This window comes from Astyanax mexicanus, chromosome 24 (genome assembly GCF_023375975.1).
Source record: "Astyanax mexicanus isolate ESR-SI-001 chromosome 24, AstMex3_surface, whole genome shotgun sequence".
NCBI lineage: Eukaryota > Metazoa > Chordata > Actinopteri > Characiformes > Acestrorhamphidae > Astyanax > Astyanax mexicanus.
Window position 1 is genome coordinate 2,976,592 of NC_064431.1, and position 13,166 is coordinate 2,989,757.

General features: G+C 38.8%; 2 protein-coding genes across 2 annotated transcripts in view; both read right to left on the minus strand.

The window, feature by feature from the left end:
• Nucleotides 1-6,701, minus strand: part of LOC103030667 (E3 ubiquitin-protein ligase RNF123) — a 587,096-nt gene extending 580,395 nt beyond the window's left edge. The window contains exons 1-5 of the mRNA XM_049471875.1: nt 6,595-6,701; nt 5,017-5,125; nt 3,732-3,819; nt 564-643; nt 302-396 (exon numbers count right to left, since the gene is read on the minus strand). Coding sequence (XP_049327832.1) covers nt 302-396; nt 564-643; nt 3,732-3,819; nt 5,017-5,098 — 345 coding nt within the window. The 5' untranslated portion in view covers nt 5,099-5,125; nt 6,595-6,701. The remainder of the gene's footprint in view (nt 1-301; nt 397-563; nt 644-3,731; nt 3,820-5,016; nt 5,126-6,594) is intronic.
• An 884-nt stretch (nt 6,702-7,585) lies between these two features.
• LOC103040757 (telomeric repeat binding factor 2, interacting protein) lies at nt 7,586-12,662 on the minus strand. Its single transcript, XM_007251486.4, has 4 exons — nt 12,532-12,662; nt 10,264-11,239; nt 9,911-10,032; nt 7,586-8,784 (listed from the first exon to the last, which is right to left on the minus strand). Exons 2-4 carry the CDS (start codon nt 11,222-11,224, stop codon nt 8,185-8,187), a joined length of 1,683 nt encoding a protein of 560 aa, XP_007251548.3. The 5' UTR covers nt 11,225-11,239; nt 12,532-12,662; the 3' UTR covers nt 7,586-8,184.
• Nucleotides 12,663-13,166: the final 504 nt, after the last annotated feature.

A 13,166-nucleotide genomic window follows, 5' to 3' on the forward strand; every position in this document is an offset into this window, starting at 1 on the left:
TAAATTAACAACAACAATAACTGAGCCCTTCCAATAAATAATAATTCATTAACATTTTCTTTCTTTTAAGAGAAAAAGATCAGGAGATCACTGGTTCAAATCCCTGTCATGCAGCTTGCTATCAGCTGACAGAGCCCAGAGAGAGCACAATTGGCCTTGCTCTCGGAAATTTCAGCTATAACAACTAAAACAATAAAAAAAACAATAAAACAATATAGTTTGTAACCCTATTAACTAGTAACATTTTGATTCATATCGCCACAAAAATGTAATCAGACACTAAATTTAAGGAAAATCTTACCCCCAAGAGATCATCATCTACAAACAACAGGCCTTCAAATCCACTGGTGTGGTCTAAAACAACAGGAGAGGGTCCGAGTCGTCCATCCACTTGATCTGCAGAGGAACATGCAGCAGATACACAGCTAGTAAGCCACAAAAAAAAACAATGCTTCAGAAGAACCACTTTAGTTAGATAAAGAAGTATTTCCGTTAAGGAACTGTGCATGTAAGAAACGTAACGTTGAGGTTTTTAAATCTTTAAAACGCTTTTATACACCGACCTGAGACGTCCTCAGCAGGCTCATCTTCAGACAGCAGCCTCTCCAGGTGGGCTCCGAGGTCTTGGAAGTTTAAGACTTTTCTGTGGAGAGAAATAAGCTCTTACTTTTCAGGTTTTCCTATAATGTTTCTATAATAGCTGTAATATGCAAAAGTATGTGATGTGATGTAACAGTTTTGGGGTTTTGGAATTGGCCTGTTTTCCAGCTTTGTTTGGGTTCGACTGGATGTTCTTTGTAATTCAGATCAACAGTGTTTGAAGTTCACATGCAGCTTAGCGAGGTCCAATGAGGTTGAGCGAGATACTATAAGGCACAATGAGGCAGAGCAAGGAACAGTGAGGTAGAGTGGGGCACAGTGAGACAGCAACAGGCAAAGTTAGGTAGAGTGAGATACAGTGAAGCAGAGCAAGATACAGTGAGGTAGAGAGAGGTAGAGTGAGGTACAGTGAGTTACAGTGACGATACAGTGAGATACAGTGAGGTAGAGAGAGGTAGAGAGAGGTACAGTGAGATACAGTGAGGTAGAGAGAGGTAGAGTGAGGTACAGTGAGATACAGTGAGATACAGTGAGATACAGTGAGAAACAGTGAAGTAGAGAGAGGTAGAGTGAGATACAGTGAGGTAGAGAGAGGTACAGTGAGATACAGTGAGATACAGTGAGATAGAGAGCGGTAGAGAGAGGTACAGTGAGATACAGTGAGGTAGAGTGAGATACAGTGAGGTAGAGAGAGGTACAGTGAGGTACAGTGAGATACAGTGAGATACAGTGAGGTAGAGAGAGATACAGTGAGATACAGTGAGATATAGTAAGACACAGTGAGGTAGAGAGAGGTACAGTGAGATACAGTGAGATACAGTGAGGTAGAGAGAGATACAGTGAGATACAGTGAGATATAGTAAGACACAGTGAGGTAGAGAGAGGTACAGTGAGATACAGAGAAGTACAGAGAGGTACAGTGAAGTAGAGAGAGGTAGAGTGAGGTAGAGTGAGATACAGTGAGGTAGAGAGAGGTACAGTGAGGTAGAGAGAGGTAGAGAGAAGTAGAGTGAGATACAGTGAGGTAGAGAGAGGTACAGTGAGATACAGTAGAGTGAGATACAGTGAGATACAGTGAGGTAGAGAGAGGCAGAGAGAGAGTGGTACAGTGAGATACAGTAGAGAGGTACAGTGAGATACAGTGAGGTAGTGAGATACAGTGAGATACAGTGAAGTAGAGTGAGGTACAGTGAGATACAGTGAGGTAGAGAGAGGTAGAGAGAGAGGTCCAGTGAGGTAGAGAGAGGTAGAGAGAGGTAGAGTGAGGTAACCCTAGCCTGAGCAAGATACAGTGAGGTAGAGCAAGATATATTTTCCCAGTTTTGCATATTATTTGTTTTATATGTTTTAGTTAATTTTCAGGGGTGCAAATATAGCAGGTCAAAACTGTGATGTAACAGTTTCGGGGTTCTGGAACTGGCCAATTTACAGCTCTGTTGTGGTTCTACTGAATGTTCTTCTGAATGCAGATCTATGGTGTTTGAAGTTCATGGTTTGTCACGTCCATGTACTGAACTCTTCTTATGTAACTATGCCTAGATAAACACAATTTGACATTCTGGGGCACCTTTAAATAGACTGTAGACTTTAGACTGTAGACTGTACCCTGGAATTTACAGTAGTTTCCATTCCAATTTTAACAGCGTTGGGTTTCTACAGCTCAGTGCACCATTAAAACCATCCAATAGCCCAGCTCAGCTTTAACTACACACTTAAACTAAGCAACCGAAGAGCTGTTTTACAGTGGAAGTGAGAATAAGGATAGATTTACAGAGTCATGGTGGTCATGGAGTCATCATTAGCCACCTCTACTTCTCAGGGTCAGCTTTCTCCATCCTCCCATCATACTCTATCTATAGAGCTGCAGCCGTAACCTGAAACCTGAGAGTGTGGACAGGGGAACGGCACCCCTGGCTTAGAACGGTGGCACACAAGACCACCCCCAACTCACCTTCTGCTGACATTAGATCTGAGTTAGTATTCAATATCATCCAAAATCAACATACTCAAAACTACCCTATAAGTTTCAGCCAAACTTTAACCAGACCTTAAGTCCAGACCTGCTCTAACACTTCTGAATCACTGGGATTGAGTGGGGCATGGAGTTTACAGTTTTTCCTGACACACATACATTTAAAAAATATATTTTAAAAACTATTTAAAAACTTTAAAAATAGTAAAAATTAAAATGAAGCTCCTTTATTTGATCAGTATGTGTTTATTTACTCAGTCAAATACAAGTATTAAAATTACGTTTTTACACCCCTGTATTCTAAGTGTGTGCTGTTTCATATTAAACACAAAAATATTGAGTAAATAAAAATCTAAAAAAAAGAGTGATGTGCAAAAGTATTCATACCCCTTTAGTCTAAAACCTCTAAATAAAATACAGTGCAGTCAATTCACTGCCTTCAGAAGTTTAAAATTACTTTATAAAGCTAATCCAGCTGTGTGTAATTTAGTCTCAGTGTAAATGCATACAGCTGTTCTGTGAAGGCCTCAGTGGCCATATAGCATTTAAAAAAAACTAGAATATCATTGAAAAGTTACTTTATTTCAGTAATTCAGTTAAAAATGTGAAACTCATATATTATATAGATGTATTAAACACAGAGTGATCTATTTTAAGCCTTTATTTCTTTTATTGTTGATGATTATGGCTTCCAGACATTAAAAAAAAAAAAAAAAATCAGTGTCTCAGAAAATTTGAATATTATATAAGAACAATTTGTACTTTTGGATAGAACACAGTGCAACACCAGCAGATGACTCTCCAAACCATCACTGACCATCAGTAACATTTTACATTTTACAGTGTTTTCCTGGAAAATCTTAATTTGAGATGCACCTGTACATAGATCTCATCATATCAACATCTGGTTTGGTAAATCAGAGCTTAATGATGGTAAAACAGATGAGCTGCTGGTGGAACTGAACACATACACTGGGGAACTGACTGGGAGCATCCAGGAGAAAACTAAAACCAAGCTCTGCTTTTTTTTTTTTTTTACTCTTACTGGCATCTGTTTTTATAGTAAAAATAAATATTTGTAAAATAAAATATTTGTAGGAATAACTGACTATAAGTGTCAAAATTGTAAAAATATATATAAATATATATTAGGGATTACCTGTAAGTTGCTGATGCTGGCCCATGCTTACTGGAGGCAGGAAACACATGGTGCAGGTAGTCACTCAACAGCTTCTCATTGACAATACCTGGAATAAGGAATGTTTCAATTATTATTGTTATAAAAATATTATAATATATTGTGTAGTATGATACTGCTGTTGCATATCATATTGCATATAGTTTCAAATATTGTACTGTCACAATCCTGAATGTAGGCTCATTACAATAACAATTTTTTTTAGTATTATTTTTGTTTGGGCAATCTATTTGATAAAAATTCTAGGCCAGGAAGGTCACTGTCCTGCCCAGGTTGCCAATTTCTCTGATCAAATATAGTGTTTAGTAGAATTTGCTTGGTGTGTTTGAGCAGGGAAATAATCAAACAGTGCTGGACACTGACTTTCCAGGAATTGATGACCCCTGGGTCACTAGAGCTCTGCACTGACCAGCTTTAATTATTTAATTAGACTGTTCTTACTCTTACTGTTAATAATGCACAGTTACTCTTTCAATCCATAAATTATCAACACATTTCTATTATCTGTGTGTGGCCTGTGCAAATGAAAAAAAAAAATCTTCTTTTGCATAAACTTGGAATCAAGTTGTCTCTTTTTTCTTTCTTTTTTTCCAGAACATATGAAATTCTGAGATATTCTTGGCACAAATGTTTTATTAGGCTTCGATCAGAGAGCAATAAATTCCATTCCAAAAGCTTCAGCTATATTTTGAATCATTATTTTGTGACCTGTGCAATATGATGCATGATACATCCACCCCCATGCTTAACAGTTGGTATAATGTTTTATTTATTTTTATTTTTATCATACTTTATTTTTAACATACTTATTTGGTGTTTGTAAAAGAAATGCTGCACAGTAGGCTAGTGCACCTTTTTGACTCCTTTATGCAGGTTATTCATAGGTCAGTCACATGGGAATTTTGATTTGCCTGTCTTACCAACATATGAGCTTGTAGGCGTTAAGTTGATTAGAGTAGAGTTATTAGTCAAGAATTCAAGAGTTCAATTTAAATAAAAGACAAAATGTGCTCGCATATATATATATATATATATATATATATATATATATATATATATATATATATATATATATATATATATTTATATGAAAATATATTTAAACTGAAATTCGAATCCAAAATTTGCTGGTATTTTATGAACTGTGCAATATTACTAATGCATGATACATCCACCCCCATGCTTCACAGTTGGTAAGGTGTTCCACAGAGTTCCCCTGAATTGCGGAACGCACAATCCCTCTTACCAGTAACTTTAGGCTTGTCTGTGTCGGAGGCCAGGCGGTAGTTTCTTCGGGACAGGGCCGTACCGCCCCCCTTTGAACTCATGCTTCAACGTTAGACTGGGCCAGTGCTCTAAAAACACAACAAAAAAAAAGGTATATTTCACAAATCACAAACAGAACTGTACACAAACAGTAACCAAAAGAAGAAAACAAAGGCTTTTGTGTCAAGTGCCAAACATTTGTACCATACCACCCAGTCAATGTAAGGTAACATTCCTGAAAAAAGATACGCAGTACGGCTTGTACTACAACTCTTATCTCTTTTGAGATCTCACCACAGTTAAGTATGTTTTTTTTTTTTTTCCTGATGTGAAGTTAGATATTGCAATTTACATCAATCAGCTGTTCTGGCCTCAGAAGCACAGCCAACAACACCTAGGCAGTAAACCCTGCTGTAGAAACCAGTCATCTACCTTGCAGTCCATCATTCCAGACAATGTCCACGCTGTTACAGCCTTATCTATCTGCTGCAGGAACCAAGTCTGCCCTATCTGACAGCCAGCCACCCAACCACCCAACATACCTTGCTGTAGAAAACCAATGTCCATTCGGTTATAGCCCTAGCAGGACTGACTTTGCTATGTCTAACAGCCATACAGACAGTCAACCACCCCACCAGCCAGCCAATCACCCAACCAGCCACCCAACCAGCCACACAGCTAGCTTCAAGAGCACCGCCACACAACCAGCCACCCAGCCATCAACACCTGGGTAGCGAATCCTCCTCTAAAAGCCAGTCAGCCACCATGATGTCCATCACTACAGCCAATGTCCACACTGTTACAGCCTTATCTATCTGCTGCAGGACTGACTCCACTCTGTGTGACAGCCAGCCAGTCAGACAGCCAACCAGCCACACAGCTAACCTCAAGAGCACAGCCAGCAACACCTGGACAGCAAACTATACAACCATACTGTCCATTACTACAGTTCATGTCCACGCTGTAACAGCCATAGCTTTCTATTGTAGGAGTGACTCTGCTCTGTCTGACAGCCAGCCACCCAACCAGCCACCCAGCCACCTTGCTAGCCAACAACACCTGGACAACAAACCATGCTGTGCGTCACTACAGTCCATGTCCACACCGTTACAGCCCTAGCTTTCTATTGCAGGAGTGACTCTGCTTTGTCTGACAGCCAGCCACTCAACCAGCCACGGGAGCATAGCCAGCAACACCTGGACAACAGACCCTGGTGATCATAATTTTAGCCTATGTCCACACTGTAACGGTCATAACTGCTGTAGAACTGAATCTACTCTGTCTGACAGTTAGTAACGCAACCAGCCACGCAACCAGCCACACAACCATTATTCCACCCCATGTCCACACTGTAAAGCTCAGAGCCGCTGCAGGTCTGACTGTGCCCGGTCTGACAGCCCCAGCTCAGCCGCTGTTAGCGCAGCTCCTCTCGGACACACAGCCCCAGTAAACCCGCTCCGTGCGACCCGAGCCGGGCTGGACCGGCCCCGCAGACCCCGCCTGCATCAAGTATGGTGTTTAAAAAGTCCGGGCTGGGCCGGGCCGGGCGGTACGGTACCTGCTGCCGCTGTTCTGGACTCCCCTCCAAAACCCTGCTGTGAATTTTGTCAACAGTAGCTGCTGGCTAGCTCTTCATACGCGGCTCAGAGGTACGGAGCGGCGCGGGGGCCAAACCAGGAGAAACGCGCGTTTCCACATCGAGGTTTAGTCAGCAAAACATCACAAAAGCGGGAGAACAGAGCCTGTAACTAGAGGTGGGTAACCCAGGTCCAAAAAGTAAAAATCCATCCCAGGCTTTTATACCAACTGCCTCGGTGAGCTCGGCTGCAGAGGGGCCGCCCAGGCAGTTAGTACAAAAGCCTGGGATGGTTTTTTACTTTGTGGGCCTGATTATCCATCCACCTCTGCTGCTCTCCATAAACACATAGAAAAGAAGCTAAAACAGCTTCGAAATCAACTAAACACTGAAAACAGAGCAGAAAAGTGTAAAAAAAAAAAAGAGTAAAATAGCTCCCTATGAACTAGCAATACATCCAAGTCCAAAATAAACTGTTTATTTTTTTTATTTATTACACTTGTTATTTTACCTTACCTGAACATTGTGGTAAATTTAACCCCTTACTGTAATAAATGGTTTTCTTGATACAGACCATTCCCGCCATGTAATAATTTATTCTCACACTATAATACAATTATTTTCTTTATATAAACCATTCTCCCATTATAAAACTGAATCATTCCCTCATTTAAAAAAAATACCTAACTACAATAAATTCTCTCCTCAATGTAATTAATTTTTCTATTGTTTTAATAACTCCTACATGTAACAAACAATCTCTCATTGTAATAAAATGGTCCACTGAAAAATGAACAAATTGAATAAATAATTCCCCCAAGTTCAAATAAATTCAAGTTTACTTGGCACATGCCCAACGAATAATGATTTATTACTATGATCTATGTTCAATGCTATAAATAATGCCCTACCTTGTTTTGTGTGAAATATAGATTATATAGATCTCAAAGAAAACAAATATACTTAAAACATGTAATGTCATTAGACACATTTATTTTTTGTTGTTTCATAAAAAACAGTAAAAATAAAGCAACTGTTTACCAAAAAAAAAACATATGACACGACACTGACACTAGAAATCAAATTAATAATTTTCAAAATGCAAAATGAATTCCATGTGTTTTGACAAAAATGTATAAAATTGCTTTAATGTGATTAACATATGCATTTGTACAGGTTTCAAATATTGAATGAATAAAATGAAAACGGACAATCTGGTGAAAAAAGGTATAATAATGAAATGAAAAGCCATATTTACAAGTAAGCAAATATGATAAAGTTTAAATGGATTCTACATAGATTGGACCTTTCATTACAGTGCATATTTATCATTTTATAATCCCCAAATAAGTTTAATATGGCGTAAAACGTTTTTAAAAAGGTCTTAGTGTTGTTTATAACATTTAATTTGATCATACAATGTTCTATGGCAATGGATTCCAGATTTAGATTTTTTTAATAATACAAATAATAAAAGAAAAACAGGATATATCTAAAATATGACAATAATAAAAAAAATAATGTTTTATTCACAGTTAATGTGTTTGACTGGCACTTTTACTAAAGTCCAGTTCACCGTGCCTTTAGGAATTCTGCTCGCTTCAACACTCTGTCCTCTCCGAACTTCTCACGCAGCTGATCCAGCTCAGAAGAACCAGCTGAAAGCAGGACTTCATCATCATGCCTGGTCCAGATGGGTCCGTGAACTTCAGCTTTGTAGCCGTTTAGCAGATACGATCGTGCTAGCGTCACATCACCGCTGGCCTTCAGTAGAGCCTTCATCACCTCCATCAAGTCTTTCTTACAGTCCTGCATCAGCTTCACCACGTGCTCCTTCGCCTGCAGGAAGTCCTGAGGAACAGGCTGCCTCTGAGAACTCGGGCTCAGGTCCTCCTGGGAGTCCTGGTCGAATATGAAGTTGTGTGCGTTGGAGGTCACAGGCACAGCAGTGCTGCTCGGACCTGCTGCAGCATCGTCCCCGGGCCCCGGGGTCGGTCTGCTGCTCTGGGTCTCTGCTGCGCTCTGTTCTGTGTTCATGTTCTGTTCAGCGTTAGCCTGCTGTTCCCTCACCGCTCTCTCACGAGCCGCCGTGATCTGACCTTCATCTGTATCTGAGTTATCAGATGATGCTCGACTCAGAGGTCGACCTTCTTGACTTTCACCATCATCAGTCTGTGGAAAAAATGGAAAAAAGAGCATTAAAGGATGTGATAAAGGAATGTAGTTAAATCTTCTGATTTTCTTTGATTTTGCTATTTATAGGTTTATGTTTGAGTTAAATGAACATTGTTGTTTTATTCTATAAACTACAGACAACATTTCTCCCAAATTCCAAATACAAATATTGTCATTTAGAGCATTTATTAGCAGAAAATGAGAAATTGCTGAAATAAAAAAAAAGATGCAGAGCTTTCAGACCTCAAATAATGCAAAGAAAACAAGTTCAACAAGCTTGTGATCATCCATCTTTTTCTTGATTCTATTCCAGAGGGGTAAATTTTGGTAAAATTCAACAAAGCGTCTTTTGTAACCACAAACGAGTGTCTCACATCTGCTTTTTGGGATTTTTTTCCACTCCTCCTTGCAGAACTCTGCCAGTTGAGTGAAGTTGGATGGACATCCACAGCATTTATATGGGATTGAGGTCCGAACTTTGACTGAGCCAATCCAGAGTGCGAATCATTGCTGGAATGCTTTGGGTCGTTGTCTTGTTGCATAATCCATTTCCGTCCAAGCTTCCCACTCCCTGACTGATGGCAGAAGATTCTGGTCAAGAATTTGTTGATAACCCTGGGAATTGATGGTTCCCTGGATAATATGGAGTCGTCCAGGTCCGGAGGCAGAAAAGCAGGCCCAGACTTTCACATTTCCACCACCATGCTTCACTGTTGGGAGGAGATTCTTCTCTTTAAATGCAGTGTTGACTTTTCTCCAAACATGGCGCCTGTGATTGTGGCCACATAATTCCAGTTTGGACTCATCTGTCCAGAGAATGGACTTCCAGAAACCCTCTGGTTTGTCCAAGTGCTCTCTGGCAAAGTTTAAATGCTCAACTTTGTTCTTTTTTTTTTTTTTTGTGATCAATTTTTTTATTGAAAGCATACAGTTAATCCTCATGTACATTTGTAAATTTACATTTTTTCCCTTTTCAAAAAGGGAAATAAAAATAAAGCCCATACACAAACATACAACTTATAATGCCTTGGACCCCTTTAAACCCTCCTCAAGGCGACACTTTAGATAAAAACTTTAGATATAAAAATGTAATGGCTGGTCCTCTATGTAGTGTAGATGTTACCATTTGAGAGTCCTCAAATTCTCTGGCAGCTCTCTCAAGTATGCCAAGCTTCCTTCCATGCAGTTTAGAGGAGGGACTTTTCTGCCTGATCTCTCTGGGAGTAGTCTGCTGAATTTTTGGTCCTAAAAAAAATTATAGGACCAGACATAAAAAGACATGTAAATGATTACTTATATGATAAAAGACAGATTATTTAGCCAGAGCAATTAATAACAATGTCTTTAGAGTACTAAAGGAAAGAGTCTTCAAAACATACAGTCCCTTTCAAAAGTATATCTAAAACTATAAAGCAATGTCTCCACTGTAAACCAATCAGGCTTTAAGCTCCTCTACAACATCTCAGTAGAAATTACCTTCTGACGTCCCCTCACCAGCACCATCCTCGTCCATTCCAGCTCTTTCAGCTGATGAAACTTTGCACTTCTGCTGCTGCTGCTTCTGCTTCTCCTCCTCGTGTGATGATCCTAGATCTGGTTTATCTCCACTAACTTCAGTCTCATTACCATCACTCTGTGCACACGGCTGGATCTCTCCTTCTAAATCTGGACGCAGAGGGGACGCACTGTTCTGCACTGGCTCAAGTTCAAGTTCTGATTGGTCTGCTGATGTTCCCTCAGCAGTCCTGCTGCCCTGAGCATCAGTGGCCTCCGAATCAGAAGACGAAGCAATCTGTGTCGTCTTCTGCTTCTTTTTCTGAGGAGAACTCTGGATGGTGTTCTCCTCAGACGAGAAACTTTCCTTAAAGTTCAGAGACTTCTTTCTTTTCTCAGGGCTTTTATTCGTCTGTTTAAACTGCAGGTGCTTCAGATATCTATACTTCATGGACTGCCAGCTGTGAGAGGTGACGAGTTTCCGCTCCATCTCCTGCCACACCCGGTTGCCCTTGGCTTCTTGGCGTCGATGGGTAATGAAATCCAATATGGCCGTGTCGTCTTCAAGAGAGTAGCCCATTCTCCCGGAGCCTCTCTGCTTGCGTGAGGCTGATCTGGTCTGAATAGCCGGATTGATTTGACTGCTGAGTCTGTAGGTTTTCATATCCAGCTGCTGATTCTGTGTCACGCAGTCGCGGATGTACTGAGTGGAAATGTAGAACTGTCCGGCACCGTCCGTAGCGGCACTGACCTCTCCAGGTTCTGCCAGCAGGATGGCGTTAGGCTCCTGAGTGCGACAAACGACACCTCCGCAGTCCTGTATTAAAGGCTGGAGCTGCATTTTGGTTGGACCAGGTCTGATAAAGAAGCGCATGGGCTCACCTTTGGTATTTAGGAATAAAACTGGCGATGGGTCTGAAGATTCCTTTTTAACAGCTGCCATTCTGCCACACCAGACCTGAAAAAAAAACATCATCAAGTTATTATTTTATTTTAATTGTATTTATTTTTATATTTTATCCAATTTTCTGCCCAATTTAAAAAAAAGGCCAAGTACCCTTATTTTCCCCTAAGTTCTGATACAAATCTGACAAAATTTTTGTATTTTTTTCTTTAATAAATCTCGGTTAGGGGTGTGCCATATTGATGTGCAATAAAACGATTTAATTTTCATTTATTTTAATTTGCATTAATGTATTCTTGATTATTATTTTTTTTAATCCAGTGTTTTGTCATATCGTACAAGAATATCGTTATCACAAAAAAAATACCATAAAGTATTGTGATCTTATTTAAAGGCCATATCACCCACCCCTAAAATAGAAAATATATATTTTGTACGATTTTAAAATTACTTTTTTCTAGTTTTAATTGTTTTGTTTAACTTAAAGGTTCTGGCAGTTTACTTCTAAATATTGTACACTAGAGTTTGTACCATTTCTGGTTATTCACTGGACTTGAAGAGCATAAATGGCAAAAATAAATTGAAAAAATGTGGATGTTTTAAAACGTTTGCTGGGTAATGTATATATCACAGACAAAAGAATATTGCAAAGAATTTTGACAGCTTTTACCAATACTAGGAAGCTGCAATAAAAAACAAATAATAAATAAACTACTGTCCCCTCCTGTAGAAAGACAAAATTTAGTTTTTTAACTTGTTAGGTCCTATTAATGCTAAGAAAATTTAAAAAAAAATGCACACCAACAAAAGTCAGGGACTGAAGTTAAGTAGGTTTATTGTTGTTTACACTATTTTTTTTTTAAGATTAGCAGCATAAGTTACACTTTAATGTGTCAGGATCGTTAACCTTATAGAATAATTACAGATAACCTAGTTAGTAAATTGGTTAGTTAGCTATCTAACTTACTATAAATACAAAAGACATACGCAGATTATATAAGGTAATAAAATGCCTTTTTCACGCAAAAGTAAGTTAGTAAAATAAAATGTAATGAAACCATAAAGTATAACAGTCTAAATAATGTTAGTAAGCTAGAGTTAGCTAACCTAGGCTAACTGCTTTAAGCTAGTTCACCTAGCTAACTAATAAAACTGTAACTTACTGTAACTCATTTAACGTTAAGGTTATTTTTGAGGATTTAACAGGTTAATATAAAGCTAACATCAGCAAATATAAGTCCATTTATGATCACCACACGCTAAACTAACGTTATAATTAATAATACTATAACAAGGCATTAGAAAACACGAATTACGTTTTTTACAGTATTATATGGGTTAAATACCTGTGTTTATATTCGGGACGCAGCTCTACTGTCACACCGCTGAGTCTGTGCTGTGCTGTGCTTGGAGTGTGAAGCACGACACCACTACCTGCAGAGCTGTTATAAAATAAAAGTCCTGTTAGATATATGTTATGTAATCTTACCCGCAATTCACACACAGCAGTGCGTATGTTGTGCGTATACTATAATAATATATAAATATATATAAATATGAGAGCGTATGTGCGTGTGTGAGAAAAAAAATCCTCCCTCCCGACGTTGGACTTTTATTGTGGAGAAGAAGAGGCGCCATTAAAGCTGCTTACTGTTTCCTGGTTGCGGTTTAGCTGAACTTTTTGGCGGGAAAGTGTGGTCCGCAGATCACGTGGAATTAAATAAAAAAATTTTTTTAGCTAAAAAAAATGTCATATTCTATGGAGGCCCATTCCCGCCACCTAAAATAATAATAAAAAAAAAATAAGTAAGTTATTATTTTGAGATACAATATCTCATTATTATAGTATCTCAAAATAATGACTTACTTTCTCAAAATAGTGATATATTATCTCAAAATAATAAGTTACTATGTCAAAATAATGAGTTACTATGTCAAAATAATGACTCATCTCAAAATAATGAGATAATGTTTCAAAATA

Coding starts and splice junctions, on each gene's coding strand:
- LOC103040757 (XM_007251486.4), bottom strand. CDS start 11,224: ATGGCAGCTGTTAAAAAGGAATCTTCAGACCCATCGCCAGTTTTATTC. Junction 10,033..10,263: donor TGGTGAGGGGACGTCAGAAG/GTAATTTCTACT, acceptor AATTTTTTTTAG/GACCAAAAATTCAGCAGACT. Junction 8,785..9,910: donor AATTTGAGGACTCTCAAATG/GTAACATCTACA, acceptor TTTTTTCCACAG/ACTGATGATGGTGAAAGTCA.